Here is an 18,981-nt window from a genome sequence, read left to right on the forward strand (position 1 = left end):
GTTTATTAATATCTTTTTGCCAAAGGTAACATGTTATTGAGTTGATAAAAAATCTATGAGTAGTTGTAAGAAAGGTTGACAAATGAGTCAGAGAGAGTATAAGAAATGGAGGGAGAACTCAACGAATATTTTACGGATACTCTTCAAGGTGGAATGTGTGAAGGTGAGACCTCCTCCTACCAAGTTGATGTTGGAATTGGTGAGATATATTACTCGCTGTGTCATTGTATTGTTTCAGTATTCTAGGTTATACATGCTCCATGCTATCTCAAATAAATTAGCGGTTCAAGATTTTAGAAGCGGCGGAAGCCTCTTTCTCCGATCTCTGCTTATCTCTGGGCCGAGGCTGCAAGTGCTTATAGCACCAACTGGGCTGCTGGATTAAGGAACGTAAGAAGATTTAAGCGACTATCACCCAAAAGCTACCCATATCCAGAAGAGTGGCAGAGAAAAAAACAAAGGAAACACTTACTGGTGATCGGCGGAGAAGTTGGCGTGGCGGAGCGGCGGAGCAATGGACGGGGAGAGCGGAGAGAATGGCGGAGAAGAAGGAGACGAGGTGCATGGCGGTGTGGAGTTTATTGGGCGAGACTGAGTGACGAGATGTGGATGTGGTAAAGAGACGGTTGAGAGGCGGTGAGAGACAAAGAGATAAAAGAAAGAAGGGAAAGGAAAGTTGTTGAAGGAATGAGAGGAAGTGTTTGGGGGGTCGGGGGAAGAAGAAGAAATGGTAGGGGGGAGTTATCTATTGACTGAGTTTGAACGGACAAAAGTTAAACTTTTAATAAAGCATGAGAAGAGAGATGGGAGAAGGAGAGGGAGAAGAAGAAGAAGAAGAGTGAAGAAAGGGGGCAAAGAAAGGGAAAGTGCAAGACTGTGGCGTCAAAAGAGGAAAGCAAGGACTGAATGTGAATAGGAGGAGGAGATAGTTTTTAGCAGCAGTTTTTTTTCTGCGGCTGTCTGCTCCTTGAAGAGGGGTTTGGAAATATTACTACAGGAAGAAATTTTGTTCGTGAGACGTGGTTTGGACCTTAAGACATAAGATATCTAAGAAGGCTACTTTCAAGAGAAAATGGAGGAGGTTCTGTTTGTTTAATACTTGCTTGAGCTTCCTGGGAAGAAGAAGGAGGGGACAGTTGAAGTAAGAATTGGAGTCTTAAAGGGGCGAATTATATTTTGCAACAACTATTTAAATGTACTGGTGTATTAATTAATGGACTGTATGTTAAAATGTGATTGCGAGAGACATATGTTTCTATTTTCCCTTTTGACTGTTTTTGACTGTTAAGTATTTTTGTAGTGTGACCAAGAATGAATTTAGAGGTAAAAGTTGAATTGCAATAATAGATGAAGTTTTGAGGGAACTGTGGTGAGAAGTTTTGAGTATAGTGGAAATAACACTGAGACTAAATTCAGAGTTTAGGGCTAGAAATAAGAAAGGTTTAGAAGGAACAAGTTAGCTAAAACCGACTAGGAGATGGAGGCTAAAGCTAAAAAGATAGCCCAAGGCACATCCCCAGGGTTAGGGAAATCAGTTACTGCAACCATAAATCAAGATGCAGTAGAAAAATTACGAAACATCATGGTTGCTGGTTTTAAACAAAACCAAGAAGCACTTGAAGAATTAAAGATGGAGTTGAAAGAAGAAATAAGAAAAACAAATGACAAAGTAGAAAATTTCCAGCAACAATTATTGGCCAATACACAACAAATACACAAACTAGCTGCAAAAGTTGGAGTAGTGGAAGAACAAGGGAAATTGGCTGCTTCCAACTTGAGAGAATCTAAAATTCAAGCCTTGCAATTAGAAAATAGAATAACCAAGATAGAATGGGACAAAGCATTATATAATTTAAGGCTGCAAAATATACCAGAAGAAAAAGGGGAAGATATTTACAAAAAAATCATAGAAATTCTAACGTTGGGCGAGGAACAAACAGTAAAAGAAATGGAATTAGAAATAGACTGGGTCAGAAGAGTGACGTCCACATACACGAAAAAATTTAATTTACCTCGAGAAGTACATATTAAATTTATGAGAGCATCAACAAGTGAGAGAATTTTGAAGATCACGAGAGAGGAGGAGCTGATATGGAAAGGAAATAAAATAAAAGTGTTGAAGGATGTTCCGTGGAGTGTGAGGCATAGGAGAACAGGATCAAGAAACTAATGGCTTGGCTAATGGAGCAATCTATTCTATTTAAATGGCTAGTCCCGGAGGGGGTCTACTTTACCTATGAAAGTAAAAGGTTCAATTTAACATCATTAGAAAAAGTGCAGTATTTTTGGAGCAGACATGTTGAACTAGATAGTCAGGAATCTGAATTGGAAGAAAATAAAGAAGACGACTTGAGTAGAACTGAAGAAGAGGAAGCCCCAAGAAGGAAAGAAGATAGGGTAAAGACTAGATCACAAGTATCTAAAGAAAAAAAAATACTAGATAGTAATAAGGCAACGGAAAATGAGTAAATCAGGTTTAAAAATTACATCGATAAACATCAACGGACTTAATGAACTGAAAAAAAAGAAAGACTTTTCTCCAACTCAAGAAAACACATTCGGACATTATTTGCATACGAGAAACACATATTAAAAAAGATGACTCGAAATATTTACAAAATAAAAATTTGGGACAGGTATATCTATCCGCAGGCCTGAAGAAAAAGAGAGGGGTCGCTATTTACATTAAGGAACATATAAAATCGGAATTACTCTATAGCGAGGAACTTGGAAGGATCGTTTTGGTAGAAATTGAGGTTGACGGCAAAAGAATAATAATAGGAAATGTGTATGCTCCTAACAACGGCCAAGAAAAAAATTTCGACGCTCTACATAAGAAATTGCTGGAATTCGGGACCGTGAACGATTGCATTTTAGGTGACTTTAATGCGGTATACGATGTACACAAAGATAGGAAATTGGGGAAGAAAAAGGTTAAAAAGACAAGGGGCGTCTTACCAAAATCCTTCTTTAATATGATGGAAGAGTTAAGTCTGGTGGACGCATGGAGAACAAAAAACCCTACAATGATGGATTTGACTTATTTTTCGCATGTGCATCATTCCTGATCCAGGATAGACATGTGTTGGTTGTCAACACCCTTAGCCACATTATTAAACCAAGCAAACATTTTACCAGGAACTTATTCGGATCATAACCCAATACAGATTATTTTACATAAAGCAGTAACTAGACTACGTTGGACGTTGAGACCTGGAATAGCCGGCTCTCTAGGGCCATCGAGGAGATCGCACCTCGGCGCCCTCTGCAACCTCGGACTAAGCTGGCCCCGTGGTATACCCCGGAATTACGCCAGCTGAAACAAGGTCTTAGACGGCTAGAGAGGCAATGGCGGCGTACTCGTGACGAAGCGACTAGAACATCTTATAGGAAGTTTATGAAGTCCTATGAGATGGCAATCAAGACCGCAAAGAAAACATACTTTGCGGCTAAGATTGCATCTGCAAATTCACGCCCGGCCCAATTATTTAGAATAATTCGGAACCTTACCACATTGCCTCAGGGCAATTCAAAAGCTAAGGAATTGGAGATTGGCTGTGAGGCTTTTGCGAAATTTTTTGCTGATAAGGTCCAATCGCTCCGCCACGACTGCCCTGCCAATTTAGATGCAGTAAGTGAACTGGAGACCCAATGCGTGTCTTCTGATTTAACCCTGGATTGCTTCGACCCGCTCAGTTTGGAGGAAGTCGACAGAATTCTTGGCACTGCACGATCCACAACTTGCGATCTGGACCCATGCCCCTCCTGGCTAATCAAGGCTTGCCAGGAGGAATTAAGATGTCCTATACGGGACATTATAAATCGATCCCTTTCAGAAGGTGCTTTTCCAACACCCCTGAAAGAGGCAGTGGTCCGCCCTCTCCTGAAAAAAGCTTCATCAGACCCGGCCGAATTGGCACACTACCGACCGGTCTCAAATTTGCCCTTCTTGGGCAAAATTATCAAGAGGGGTGTGGCATTGCAGCTACAGGATTTTTTGGAGGACGCTTCCACCCTAGACCCATGCCAGTCCGGCTTCCGCCCGGGCCATGGGACGGAAACAGTCTTGGTCGCCCTCATGGATGACCTCCGACGGCAACTGGATCGAGGCGGCTCGGCAGTATTGCTGCTGCTAGACCTATCGGCTGCGTTCGATATGGTCGACCATCGGCTGCTGACCCACCGCCTCGCCGACGCAGGAATTCGGGGGCTAGCCTTACAGTGGCTCTCCTCCTTTCTTGAAGGTCGGGGACAAAGGGTGGCAATTGGGGGGGAGCTGTCTCAGAGACACCCACTTCATTGTGGGGTGCCTCAGGGGGCAGTTCTCTCCCCAATGCTGTTTAACATCTACATGCGCTCCCTTGCCCAGATTGCACGGAGGTATGGGCTGGGTTGTCATCAGTATGCGGATGATACCCAGCTCTATCTACTGATGGACGGCTGGGCTGGCGATGTCCCTATAAATTTGGACCGGGCGTTACAAGCCGTGGCTGACTGCCTCCGGCTGAGCGGGCTGAAGTTGAATCCGGCGAAGACTGAGGTCCTTTGCGTGGGCCGCGGCGGACCGGGAGGGGAGATTACCCTACCGGCTTTTGACGGTGCGCCACTGATACCAGTGCGCAGAGTCAAGAGCCTGGGAGTGCTACTGGAATCCTCTTTATCAATGGAGGCCCAGATAGCTGCCACTGCTAGATCCGCCTTCTTTCACCTCAAGAGGGTGAGGCAGTTGGCTCCCTTCTTGGAATGCAGCGACCTAGCAGCTGTGATCCACGCAACGGTCACCTCGAGACTAGACTACTGCAATGCCTTCTACATGGGGCTGCCCTTATACCGAACATGGAAACTTCAGGTGGTCCAGAACGCGGCGGCCAGGCTGCTAACGGGACTACCTCGGTGGGAACATGTGCGGCCTGGGCTGCGGGATCTGCACTGGATACCGGTTGTGTACCGTGTTCGCTATAAAGTGCTGGTCATCACCTTTAAAGCCCTATATGGCCGAGGACCTGCCTACCTAAGGGACCGCCTCTCCCCATATGTTCCCCAGAGAGCACTGAGATCCAGCTCTCAAAATCTTTTAACAATCCCTTGTTTTATAAGAATGACGAAAGCAATATATACGGAACAGCAAGCAAAATTGTGTGTAAATGCAGATCTTACAAGAGAATTGATGGTAAGCAAAGGTACAAGACAAGGATGTCCGTTATCACCATTGTTGTTTATAATGACTCTTGAAATTTTATTACAAGTACAAAACGACAAAGAAATAGAAGGATTAAAAATTAAAGGATGCTCTTATAAATATAAAGCTTTTGCAGATGACATTGTGTTTATTATAGAGAATCCGATTCAAGTAACACCGTTGCTTTTAACCAAGATAAAAGAATATGGAGAGATTGCAGGACTATATATAAATACAGAGAAGTCGACGTTTTTATGTAAAAATATGCAACCATTTTTACGTTTTTATGTAAAAATATGCAACCAAATAGACAGAATGAATTGCAGGCATTGACGGGGTGTAAAGTTACTTCTAAAGTTAAATATCTTGGCTTAGAAATAACTATGAAGAATATCGATCTATTTAAAAATAATTATGAAAAGCTCTGGTGCAAGATGGACAAAGATTTGATAAAATGGAACAGACTTAATTTATCTTTGCTAGGCAGGATTGCCGCAGTTAAGATGAATATTTTGCCAAGAATAATGTATCTGTTTCAAACTATCCCGATTGTGAAAGATAGGAAACAATTCAATAAGTGGCAAAGGAAGATCTCTGACTTTGTATGGGCCGGGAAGAAACCAAGAATTAAGATGGAAATTTTAACAGATGCAAAAGAGAGAGGAGGCTTTCAGCTCCCGGACTTAAGACTGTATCATGATGCTGTTTGCTTGACGTGGATTAAGGATTGGATAATGCTGTTGGATAAAAAAACCTTTAAGGTTGGAAGCTCATGGGAATAAATTCGGCTGGCACGCATATTTGTATTATGGGAAACACAAGATGGATGGGTTTTTTTCTCATCACTATATTAGAAACACTTTATTGAATACTTGGATAAAATATAAGAAATATGGTGATGAGAGGAAGCCGCTTCGGATAGTGCCAGCAGAAGTAATAAAAATAACAGCTGAATCTGAGGAAGATAGAGCGATGTCATACAATCAATTGTTAAAGATTCAAAGTGGGAAAGTTGAATTAAAGTCTGCAGAAGAACTAAATAATAAATATGACTGGTTTCAAATGCAACAAATAAAAAGTCTGATGGAAAATGATATGAAATCTGATGGAATTAGACGTGAGCAAACAGAATTGGAAAAGGTTCTGCTTGGAGACAATGAAAAATTGATATCAAAAGTATATAAATTACTATTGAAATGGTCTACAGAGAAGGAAGTAGTAAAATCTCAAATGGTTAAATGCGCAATCAATATAAACAGAGAAATTTAAATGGATACTTGGGAGTACCTTTGGAAGAACTCGATGAAGATATCAACATGTCAGAATATCAAGGGAGAACTGTTTTAAAATGATGTATAGGTGGTATATGACTCCGAAGAAACTGGCAAAGATGAGTAAAAAGATGTCAGACAGATGTTGGAAATGTAAGCACCATGAGGGTTCTTTTTTTCATATGTGGTGGACTTGTGAAAAAGCAAAAAACTTTTGGCGGATGATACAACAAGAAATTTCTAAAATTCTGGGTTATGATTTCAAGAAAGTTGCAGAGACCTTTCTGCTAGGATTACAAATAGAAAAATTTCCAAAAGAAGATAGGACTTTAATTTGGTATCTGCTCTCAGCTGCTAGGACATTGTATGCGCAGTTGTGGAAACAAGAAAAAATACCAGAGAAATGGGATTGGATTGTGAAAGTTTTATCGTGGAGTGAGATGGATAAATTAACAAGAACTTTGAGAGACTATGATTTGGAAGTGTTTAAAAAGGAATGGAAGAAATTTAAAAAATATATAGAATTAGAGTGGAACGTAAAAAGACATTGGACAATTTTTTAATATGAATGAGAAGAAAAAAACATTGTATTTTGTTGGGTTTGGGTTACTTTTATATTCGGATTTAAATACATAACTTCGGGGTAAGTCTAATAATGGAGGGAGGGGGGATTGAAAATATCATATGGGTTAGGGATAGAAAAGATATAACTAAACATTGTAACCGTATGTTATTAATAAATTGTTAAAACTCGAAATCTTTTAACAATCCCTGGGCCAAGAGAGGCTAGATTGAAGACAATCAGGGAGCAAGCCTTCTCAGCAATGGCCCCTCCATGGTGGAATCAACTTCCAGAGATGGTGCGAGCCCTGCGGGACCTTAACCAATTCCGCAGGGCTTGCAAAACATTTCTTTTTCAGCTTGCTTTTAAGACAGAACCTGGCTAAACTGATTTGTAGCCATCTAGCCATCTTATGTATGATTATGACGTATAGTATTTTATAGCACCTATTTTATCTATTTTTAACTAATTTATTTATGTAATTGATTGTATTTAAAATTGTTGTTTATATTGTTTTATTTGAATCATGGAATTCCATGTCTGTGAGCCGCCCTGAGCCCGCCTTTGGCGGGGGAGGGCGGGATACAAAAATAAAGTTATTATTATTATTATTAAATACCCAAATATTGAAAGAGCAAGAATTCCTAAAAGAGGCGAAAGAGAAGATTAAGATGTTTTTCGATCTTAACCGAAAAGAAGACTCACCAATACAAGTAATATGGGATGCTTTCAAAGCCTTCTTCAGAGGTATTGCCATTAGTTATTCAGCCAGAAGGAAAAAAGAAAGAACACAAAAATATAATGAATTATTGGAGAAATTAGGTAAACAGGAAAAAGTGCAGAAGGAAAGAAGTACAGCGGAAATTAAAATAAAGATTCAGATGACACAACATCAAATTAATTTGCTTTTGTCAGAAGAATTGGAGAAGAAATTAAAGTGGACCAAACAAAACTACTTTGAAAATGCAAATAAGACTAGCAGGTGGCTAGCTTATAAATTGAGAAAGCAAAGAGAGAAAAAAATAATTGGATCCCTGAAAGATGAAAATCAGGTGGAAGTGACGCAGAGGGAGCAAATAGAAGAAATCGTTAAGGAATTTTTCCAGAGACTCTATAAAGGACGAGAATTACCAGAACATCTGTGAAGAGAATATCTAGAACAAAGCAAAATGAAACAGATACCAGGAGAGTAGAAAAAATCATTAGAAAATCCAATGTCTATGCTCAAGATAGCTGAGGCAATGAAGAAGCAGAAGAAAAATAAAGCTCCAGGTTTAGATGGCCTACCTATCGAATTCTATAAATGTTTTGAGGAACTATTGATGGAGCCATATAAAAGAGTGTTGGATGAAATATCTGATAAATCAAGGATTCCTGTGTCATGGGAGGAAGCATTAATATCATTAATTCACAAAGAAGGATCAGACCCAACAGAAATAAGAAACTACAGACCAATCTCCTTACTAAACATAGATTATAAAATTTATGCGACTATTTTGTCAAACAGACTGAAAAAAATCATACCAGATGTTATAGAAGAAGATCAGACAGGCTTTATCCCCAGAAGAGCAATGAGACAAAACTTAAGAATTATCCTGAATGTGTTGGAATACTATAAAGAGCATCCGGAAAAACAATTTGCAGCGATACTTTGGATGTGGAAAAAGCATTTGACAATGTAAATTAGAAATTCATTTTTAAGACCTTAATGTCAATTGGATGTGGAGAAGGATTTGTGAAAGTAATAAAGACTATATATACAAACCAAAATGCTAAGATTAATATTAATGGATCCGTTTTGAAACAGATAAAAATAGAACAAGGCACGAGGCAATGTTGTCCGCTTTCTCCTTTGCTCTTCGTATTATCGTTAGAACCTTTTTAAAATGTGATAAGAGAAGATCAGGAGATCAAGGGAGTTAAAGTGAAAAAAGAAAGTTATAAAACACAAGCCTTCGCAGACAATGTATTGCTTACCCTTGAAGATCCCAACAATTCGATTGAAAACTTTAAAAGAAGATTAAAACAATATAGAGAAGTGGCGGGGTTTAAAGTAAATTACAAGAAAACTAAATTTATCACAAAGAATATGACAAAAGATCAGATTGCGGAATTTGCAACAAAATCAGGATTTTCCTATGAGAAGAAAGTTAGATATCTTGGTATTCCCTTAACTGCGGATTTAAAAAGTTTATTAAGAGATAACTATGAAAAAAATATTAAAAGATATAAGAGCTGATTTAGAAAGGTGGTGCGATATGCAAATTTCGTTTTTAGGAAGAGTCGCTTTGGTAAAAATGAACGTTCTGCCTAGGGTATTATTCCTGTTTCAAATGATCCCAATCTCAATTCCCCAGAGCTTTTTTCAACAACTTAACAAATTAGTGACAAAATTCATTTGGCAGAATAAAAAACCAAGGATCAAATTAAAGGTTATGCAAGATTCTAAGCTAAGAGGAGGATTTGCGCTTCCGAACTGGCAGATGTATTATAAAGCGTGTGCCTTGACTTGGGCGAGAGATTGGCTATTATTAAAAAATAAAAACGTGTTAATTTTGGAAGGTGCTGACTTGACAAGAGGGTGGCACTCTCACATTTGGTATAGCCCTCCAGCAAAGGATAGCAAATTTTTCAGACATGAAATAAGAAGAGCGCTTTTTAAAACCTGGTGGGAAATAAAAATGTTGATATATAGATATACACCTAAATGGCTCTCGCCGGTGGAAGCAGCCTTACACCCAAATCTTTACTCATGGGAGGAAAGCTATACATATGAATGTTTATTAGATTCGAAAGGAGATTTAAAAATTGAGGAATATTCTAAATTAGACTGGTGGTTAAAGGTACAAATAAGATCCAGGTATAAATCCGATAAAGAAAAAGGCTTCTCGAACAGGGTGAATGAATTTGATGCAATTATTTTCGAGTCAGACCGGAAATTAGTCTCTAGAATTTATAACTGGTTACTAGAATATAAAATGCAGGATGAAGTGGTAAAAGAAGCCTGGGCGCGATGGATGAAAGATTTTGGATGCAGTATTAAAATTATCGAATGGGAAAAATTTTGGAAAGAAAATTTGAAATTGACGAAATCTGCTTTATTTAAAGAAAACTTGTATAAACTGATTTATCGCTGGTATTATACCCCAGATAAACTATCCAGAGCCTATTCAGAGGTTTCAAACAAATGTTGGAAGTGTAATAAAACAAAAGGCTCTCTATTCCACATATGGTGGCTTTGTGATAGGACTAAAAAATATTGGATTCAGGTGTCCATATGGATCCAAAAGATATTAAAAAAACAAATCCCCTATCTACCCGAACTTTTCTTATTAAGTGTTTGCAAAATTGATGAGTCCAAAGCAGAAAAGAAAATTCTGCTCCATATACTAACCGTTACCAGAATTCTGTAAGCCAGATATTGGAATAACTACGATATTCCAAATAAGAATGAGTTTATTGTTAAATTAATGGAAAAAGTAGAAATGGATCTTTTAACCACGAGGTTGAGAGATGGTAATATTACGGAATGTAATGATACTTGGAAATTGGTGCATGAATGGGTGGAACATCTAAGATTTGAATAGATAGAACAAGATACAAGTGTTAGTAAGTTATCTATACGTTCCTTTGGTATTGGTGGTGGGTATGTTGAATTTTTTGAGTATGTATGTTTGGCTATGTTGTATGTATAATATAATAAAATAACTTAAAAAATGTAAAAAAGACATTAAAAAGTGTGGGGGAAAGTGTGTGCGTCTTATGGAGTGAAGGTACGTACCTTCCCCCGGGGGGGGGGGGGGCGATACGCTGCCTCCGCCTCTGATCCCGGTGCTTCCCCCGCGCCTGCCTGGCTCCAGCTTCTTCCAGCAAGCGCTGGGATCACTCCACTTGGCCCCACCGCAAACCCAGCGCTTCGCAAGCGCCGGCTGTGGAGAGGGCAGCGTGCTTCCTCCTTGCCTGCCTGCCTGGCTCCAGCTCTGATGCTTACAGCAAGCGCCAGGATCTCTCCCTCCGCCCTTGGATCCCAGCGCTTGCTTTAAGCATCAGAGCTGGAGCCAGGCAGGCAGGCAAGGAGGAAGCACACTGTCCTCTCCACAACCGGTGCTCGCGAAGTGCTGGGTTTGCGGTGGGGCCACATGGAGCGATCCCAGTGCTTGCTGGAAGAAGCTGGAGCCAGGCAGGCAGGCGCGGGGGAAGCACCGGGATCGGAGGCGGAGGCAGCGGATCGCCCCCCAGGAGGAAGGTGCGTCCTATCGTCCGGAGCACCTTATGGTGCGAAAAATACGGTAAGTCTACTTGAACAAACACTCAAGTGAAAAACACCATCAGAAGAGTCCATACCTAGCCACTTCCCTGGCAGACTAGCAATAATTTGGTGCTGAATTATTTATTACAAATTGATTCATTGAACAAGTGGCATTGTTTTAATACTTGGGATGTTATCCTTCTTTGCTTATTGGCTACTCCTTCTGGCCATAGGCACATTTGTCCCCAGTGTTTTTGAGCTCATGGGCACCTTTGGAATTCTGACACATGCTGGTGAGTGTAACCATAAAATGGCTGCAACAGAAGGCAGAGCCAACCACAAAATGTTAAAGAATGAGTATGCATAACTCTGGTAGGAATTTTTCAATATTTGAAGCAGAAGCTCTGTTTAACAGGATACCTTTTAAGTTGAATATGCTGCTTTAAAATATTTTCTTCTTACAGCTTACTTTCAGTCATGCAGTGAAGATCCTTGCGCTGTCATGGCAGCTGCGTTTATAAAAAGCTGTGCAGCCAATCAGAAGCCCCATCTGCCCTATCCACTTTTTAAAAATACTTGACGGGCACCAGGATGGATGTTGGTGGGTACCATGGCACCCAAGGGTGCTAGGTTGGGGTAGTGGTCAAGAGCAGCAGACTCTAATCTGGAGAACTGGGTTTGATTCCCCACTCCTCCACATGAAGCCAGCTTGGTGACCTTGGGTCAGTCATAGTTCTCTCAGCCCCACCTACCTAGCAAGGTGTCTGTTGTGGGGAGAGGAAGGGAAGGCGATTGTAAACTGCTCTAAGATTCCTTCGGGTAGTGAAGAGCAGGGTTTAAAACCAAGTCCTCCTCCTACTGGGGAACCTGTTGTAGGTTAACTTGCCCCCAGTTTCTGAAAGCAGATTGGAACAAGATGGCAGGCAGCTGCTCAGTTCAGTGGGAATAGATTTTAGTTTTTCTGGATTGTTAAATGTGTGTGCCCAGTGGTGTTTGAAAGAACAGAAATGCGCACTGCAAAAATAGTACTCAATCACAGTGTAATTTCTCTTTTCTATAGGGCTTGAAATATGGAGAGGAGTTTCCGCTACCCACGGGGAAACTACCATGGAAGGGAAGCTGGACCTTGGTTTACTAGGATAGTAAGTTGTTTGCTTTTTACCCCCCGCCCCCGTCTGAAATTTATTTATTCTATGTTATGTATAGTCCATCTTTCTAACTGAGATGCAAAGGTAGTGTAATCACTTGTCCCCTAATTAGGGACCTGTATCCAGGACACACCTGTCTCCTGCAGCCAGCCAACAAAACTGATTTCTTAGTACAAAAGCTAAGATATATACATAAGACAAGAAGACCTTATGGAGCTTTAAACACCAACACTAACTACAACTCAAACCCACCCATGAACTCCCAGTATCCTCCACTATAGTGTAAGTTTTAAGTTGGGGCAACAACAGAACAGAACAAACCTTCCATGACACAGGGCCTGCCACCCATCAAAGGCCTACACACCAAAGAAAACTAAAGCACTGATTGAGTCCCAACTGACCACTGAACCAAGTTACCCTAGTGATAACAGTGTAATACCCTTCAAGAGTCCATATCGCCAAGTGGGGCTTACTTATCTTGAGGTTGTATCATTGTACCATTTCATTATAATATTAGTCCCATTATGTTTATAAAATGCCCTCCTGAGCAATTACATTTCACGTAGTTTGAGGCATGGCAGAACCTTGGAAGCCTTCCTGACCTTCTCAGGCCCGTGGTTCCGCAACAGAAACTGCCTGCACATATACTGGCAGTTCATCTTCCATACAGCCCCACACTGGGACTACACGCAGAGGTCTGCTGTGAATAACAACTTTCTAGCCTAAAAATACTTGAGAGGGCACACCTCCCTCTAAGACTGAATGCAACACTGTTTCCCACCCAAATGGTCACATGCTTGGAGGAAGCAACAGTTGCTTCCCTTAGTTCTTTCTTTGCCATTCGGCAGATAGGATTTTCCTAGATTGTTGTTGTCATTGGTGTGGGTTCTATAGCAGAGAAACTTTACATTTGTCTCCTGAGGGGATTTCCCCCTTTTCTCCTCTGGTCTGGAGTTGGTCTGTATGTTACTCTTTGTTTTTTAAAGAACAGGACTTATATTTCTGTTTACCAATAGAGTGATGCATATCTGGGACTTTACATTTGCTCCCCATCAACCCTTTGAATGGATGAGAAAAAAATATGTCACACAAGACCTGATTAAAAGTGCTCAAACTGTGGCAATGAAATGGCTCAGACTGAATGATGAGCATGACCTATGTCTCTTGTTCCTAAGTAACGCTCATAACGTCTCTTGTAAACTGTGTCAATAATTTGCTCCAAAAGCGAAAAGAGCATCAGGTTAAAAGCAACCCTATGGGAGAAAGCCCTCTCAACTGCTGATGTGCCTAAATCCTCAGTTGGTTCTGGTTACTATTTGAGCCCAGCTTCTCTAGCATCAGTGCCATCGGTTCTGATGTTAGAACCTCCTCATTGTTGTTCCCACTCACTATCAAGGAGCTCTTTAGAACCACTAGCCAAGAATGCAAAAACCAAGACCTAGCAGTGGGGAAAATGCTATTTAATAAAACTGAGGATATTCTTTAAAAGATCTGTCAGACTCAAGTTCTTATTCTAAGATGAGGTGGGGGAGAGCCTCTAAATTGTGCTGTCTCTTTCACTTCAGGCAAAGATTAAAGGATACCATGTGCTGGTTGCATATAATTTATTTTATTTATTTATTTACTTAAGTTATATTTATATCCCGCCCATTCTGTACGGACTCAAAGCGGCTAACTGCATAAAATAGACAGTAAACAAAAACAGTATTAAAACAATAAAACAATCAGATAAATGACAATGGTGCTACTTCAGACAGGTCATGTAATATTTTCTTTCTCACACGCACAGATCCTAGGCAGTTAGCAATAAAAGCACTATGGATCCAGATGTGGTGGCAGCCTTCTCCCATTAGATGTTATATGCCATCCGAAACAGTTCAGTCTTGCAGGCCCTGCGGAACTGTGATAAATCCCGCAGGGCCCTGATGGCTTCTGGAAGGGTGTTCCAAAGTATTGGGGCCGCAAACGAGAAGGCTCTTGTTCTGGTGGAGTTGAGCCTAGCCTCCTTTAGCCCAGGGACAGCCAGAAGATTTTGAGAGCTTGATCGCAGTGCTCTCTGGGGAACATGTGAGGCAAGGTGGTCCCGCAGGTAGGTAGGTCATAGGCCATATAGGGCTTTGAAGGTTAATACCAGGACCTTGAAATGGATTCGGTACGCAACAGGCGGCCAGTGCAGCGCTCTCAGCACAGGCTGAATGTGCTCCTGACGGGGAAGTCCCATTTGTAGCCTGGCTGCAGCATTCTGCACCAGCTGCAGCTTCCGAATCTGAGTCAATAGCAGCCCCATGTAGAAAGCATTACAGTAATTGATTCTTGAGGTGACCGAGGCATGGATCACCATTGCTAAGTCGCTGTGCTCAAGATAGGGGACCAACTGCCGTGTTCGCCAAAGGTGAAAAAAGCATCTCTGGCTACTGGGGCCTCCATAGTTAAAGAGGACTCCAGGAGCACTCCCCAGCTCTTAACCCTCGACACTGGCATCAATGGCACCCCATCGAAGGCTGGTAGAGGGATCACCCTTCCCAGGCTGCTGTGACTTAAATAGAGGACCTCCGTCTTCGTTGGATTCAGCTTTAGCCGGCTCAGCCTGAGCCATGATACCATGGCTTGCAGCACCAGGTCCAAATTCTCCAGAGCGCAGCCGGACCGGCCACCCATCAATAGCTAGAGCTGGGTGTCATTTGCATACTGATGACAAGGCAGCTCATACCTCCTGACCATCTGGGCAAGGGGGCATATATAGATATTAAACAACATTGGGAAAAGAACTGCCCCTTGGGGCACCCCACAAATAAGTGGGTGTCTCTGGGACAGCATTTCCCCAATCGCCACCTTTTGTTCCCCACCCTGGAGGAAAGACAGACCCCTGTATCCCCACATCGACAAGATGGCTAGACAGCAGCTGGTGGTCAACTGTATCAAATGCAGCCGACAGGTCTAGTAGCAGCAGTAATGCTGAGACGCCCTGATCCAGATGTCTCAGGAGATCATCCATGAGGGCAACCAGCACCGTCTCCGTCCTGTGGCCTGGGCAGAAGCCGGACTGGAATGGGTCCAGTATGGAAGCATCCTTCAGGAAACCTTGTAACTGTGTTGCCACCACCCTTTCTATAATCTTACCCAAAAAGGGCAGTAATAATTTACAGTAGAATGTGGTAAAGTAAATAAATTTATGGATAATCTCAATTTTTATATGGAAGATTCCTCTTTTATCCTAAAAGACCCCACTCTTAACTTGGAGAACAATAATTCTTAATTGACTTTTAAGAGTTTCTGTCTATTCATAACATCATATTATCAGGAGCTTTTGCTTGGTTTGGCCAAGGCTCAGTTACAGCAGCTAATCTGTCAGTTAGGTCTTAATGCCGTTAATAGATGGCTTTTTAAGTCCTGTTTCCATAATTCTAAATCTATTGATTTGCAGAGATCAAGATCTCTAAGAATGATTGAATTTGATTTTGAAGAGCTGGAATAAGATAACTGGGATACTTCTGTAAGCCACATGTTGATACATTGAATTTTATATTAAAACCTTGATCAGAAATTCTGAGGCCTGAAAGACAAAAGCAGGACAAGAGAGAGAACAGCTATGACATTTCCTTTTTTCGGGTAGTCAGCAGCAGAATTGTTTGTTAATCAAAGTTCTGCTTTCTGGGCACATTTTGTGGTTGGCTAGCTGGCACAGAGTCGTACAGCTGCAGTACTGCAGTCGGAGCCCTCTGCTCATGACCTGAATTTGATTCCAGCAGAAGCTGGTTCAGGTAGCCGGCTCCAGGTTGACTTAGCCTTCCATCCTTCTGAGGTCGGTAAAATGAGTACCCAGCTTGCTGCGTGGGGGGGAAAGTGTAGATGACTGGGGAAGGCAATGGCAAAACCTCGTAAAAAGTCTGCTGTGAAAACGTTGTGAAAGCAACGTCACCCCACAGTCGAAAACGACTGGTGCTTGCACCTTTACCTACCTTTAGCTGGGAGAAGGCAGTTAGTTTGCAGTAAGGGGCTTTTCACTACAGCTGAAACTTTGACAATTAGGGAAGAGAGAACGGAAGTACTAAAGCGCAAATTAGCCACAAGATGTCAAAACATATTGAGCATTTTCATGCATGCTAAATAATGCAGTTTCAATCCACTTCAGCAACTGTTTGCCATTTCACACAGCAAAATCTGGTTACAAAGTGCATTGAAAGTGGATTGAAAAAGCATTATTTAGTGTGTGTGAAAGCGCACATTGTTATCATCTGTGCATGCACTAGACATAAGACAGAGGCCATATATGAGATTTAAGGGAAATAAGACACAGGAAATAAGCCTACCAGTCAACCAGTAGTAGAGTGATGTATGAATGCTTGGGAAACAATCAAAAGTCAATATAGAAGTAACATCTATATATGGAATATATAGGGTGTTAAGAAGTGTATAAATGGATTGCTGAAACCTTGCTGTGTTGGAGGACTAGCCCTTATTTGCTGTCTCCTTTGCTGCAGTAAAGTTTATCTCTTTGCTGTTGACCCACTTGTGCATGTTATTGGTGGATATGCACAAGGATCTCTTTATATGCTAACACTGCTGTTGAAGGGCAAGTGACAGCCTGCCAATTTATGAATTTAATGGAGAGTGAGGCAAATAAGGGACCATCCAGAATTGTAGTTTCCATACATGTCCCATTGCTGGATTTGTGAAGGCTCTGGAGATTTGCCAATTCCTGTTTCATGCTAATTGCTGGGGAGCAATGTTGGCTAGGAGTTTCAGATGGGACAGTCAGGAGGACCTCTACCTGTGATCTTAATTCCCAGGCAGGAGCATATGGGAGAAGATGGTCCTTCAGATACTCCTGTCCCAAACCGTGTAAGGCTTTAAGGAACAAAACCAAGACCTTGAATTGGGCTTGGGAGCAGATTGCTGGCCAGTGTAATTTTCTGTAATATCAGGGTCACATGCTCCCAATAACATGAGCCCGGTCAGTAGTCTAGGAATAGCATTGTGCATTAGCCACAGCATTGTGTGCATCCTGAACATTCTTCAAGGGTAGCCCCAAGTATAGCACATTGCAGTATTCAAGTCTAGATGTAGCTAAGGCAGGCATGGATCACTGGGCTAGATCTGGCAGAACCAGGAACAGGCACAGTCAATGCACCAGCCAAAATTGAGCAGAGGATATGATGAAGTTCATAATTTTATATTGCTATCAAAAAAAGCCATTCCAGATGTAAAATGTTGAACAGGTTTTTTTTACAAAAGGAGACTAGATTTATCTATGAACTAAAAACATATAGTCCTTTTGGTATGAACCAAAATATGGACTTTACACCTTCTATAAACTCTGCCAATACTTAGAGTAGGAAACTTCCCAGTTGTTTCACCTGTACTTCTTTTTTTGATATAAGTAATGGTGTGACGTTTAGGAGATAAGAACCCATGATCCTCCATGACTGAATGAATTTGTTCCTATATTGAACACATTGCTGAGATCGGGATGAGCCTTTCATACATAGTGTGATTTATGTAATTTTGTATAATGTGTTATATTCCTTGTCGCAGTTATTGTATGCCTTTTGTTTTTGTATCCAGTCCCATCACCAGCCTATTGAGTTTGAAAAAGCCATTCAAAATGTGACATTTCTCATCTGGAGAACATGTCATTTTCAAGATTCTGCATGGTCCACTCTTTTTCAGAAGTGCACATCAAGTTGGACATTAGAAATTATTGGAGTGAGACTATTGAAAGTTGGGACTGTATCTTATTGTGCTGTTGCAATACTATTTTGGTTCTGACCACAAATCAAGCAAGACAGAGATTGGACTTTTGTACAGAATAAATTGCTATTTTATGATTGGGACTCGTTAGCTTGGAGAAATGTCGACTGCAGGGTGACATGATAGAGGTTTACAAGATAATGCATGGGATGGAGAAAGTAGAGAAAAAAGTACTTTTCTCCCTTTCTCACAATACAAGAACTCGTGGGCATTCAATGAAATTGCTGAGCAGACAGGTTAAAACGGATAAAAGGAAGTACTTCTTCACCCAAAGGGTGATTAACATGTGGAATTCACTGCCACAGGAGGTGGTGGCGGCCACAAGCATAGCCAGCTTCAAGAGGGGTTTAGATAAAAATATGGAGCAGAGGTCCATCAGTGGCTATTAGCCACAGTGTGTGTGTGTATATATATTTGGCCACTGTGTGACACAGAGTGTTGGACTGGATGGGCCATTGGCCTGATCCAACATGGCTTCTCTTATGTTCTTATGTTAAGATACATAAGTGACATCAAGTGGTCATAATCAGTGATCAAAGTAGTTTGGCCAACAGGACCAAGCTTTAGACGTATGCCTTCCTCAGGACATACAAAGATATGCATTTTTCAGAAACTTTGTAGCCATAGGGAGGAAAATGGAGAGGGTTTTTTTTTTTTTAAGTTTGGCAGGTTGAAACAGAAGTCAACTCTGCTGCTTTTATTCCTGTTATTCATTTGATGCCTTTATATTTTGTTCAGTAAGTAGCTTCTAGAGAAATTGCAAAGACTGAGGCAATTTGCAAAATCTGAGGCAGGATTTAATGAGTTTGAACTCCAGGGAT

The 18,981-nt window shown here is 41.2% G+C and overlaps 1 protein-coding gene across 1 annotated transcript in view; it reads left to right on the forward strand.

The window, feature by feature from the left end:
- The window catches only part of LOC132567317 (uncharacterized), a 63,590-nt gene that overhangs the window by 21,295 nt on the left and 23,314 nt on the right, over positions 1–18,981 (forward strand). Inside the window, exon 2 of the mRNA XM_060232999.1 lies at positions 12,322–12,403. Coding sequence (XP_060088982.1) covers positions 12,332–12,403 — 72 coding nt within the window. The 5' untranslated portion in view covers positions 12,322–12,331. The remainder of the gene's footprint in view (positions 1–12,321; positions 12,404–18,981) is intronic.

Source organism: Heteronotia binoei, chromosome 2 (assembly GCF_032191835.1).
Source record: "Heteronotia binoei isolate CCM8104 ecotype False Entrance Well chromosome 2, APGP_CSIRO_Hbin_v1, whole genome shotgun sequence".
NCBI lineage: Eukaryota > Metazoa > Chordata > Lepidosauria > Squamata > Gekkonidae > Heteronotia > Heteronotia binoei.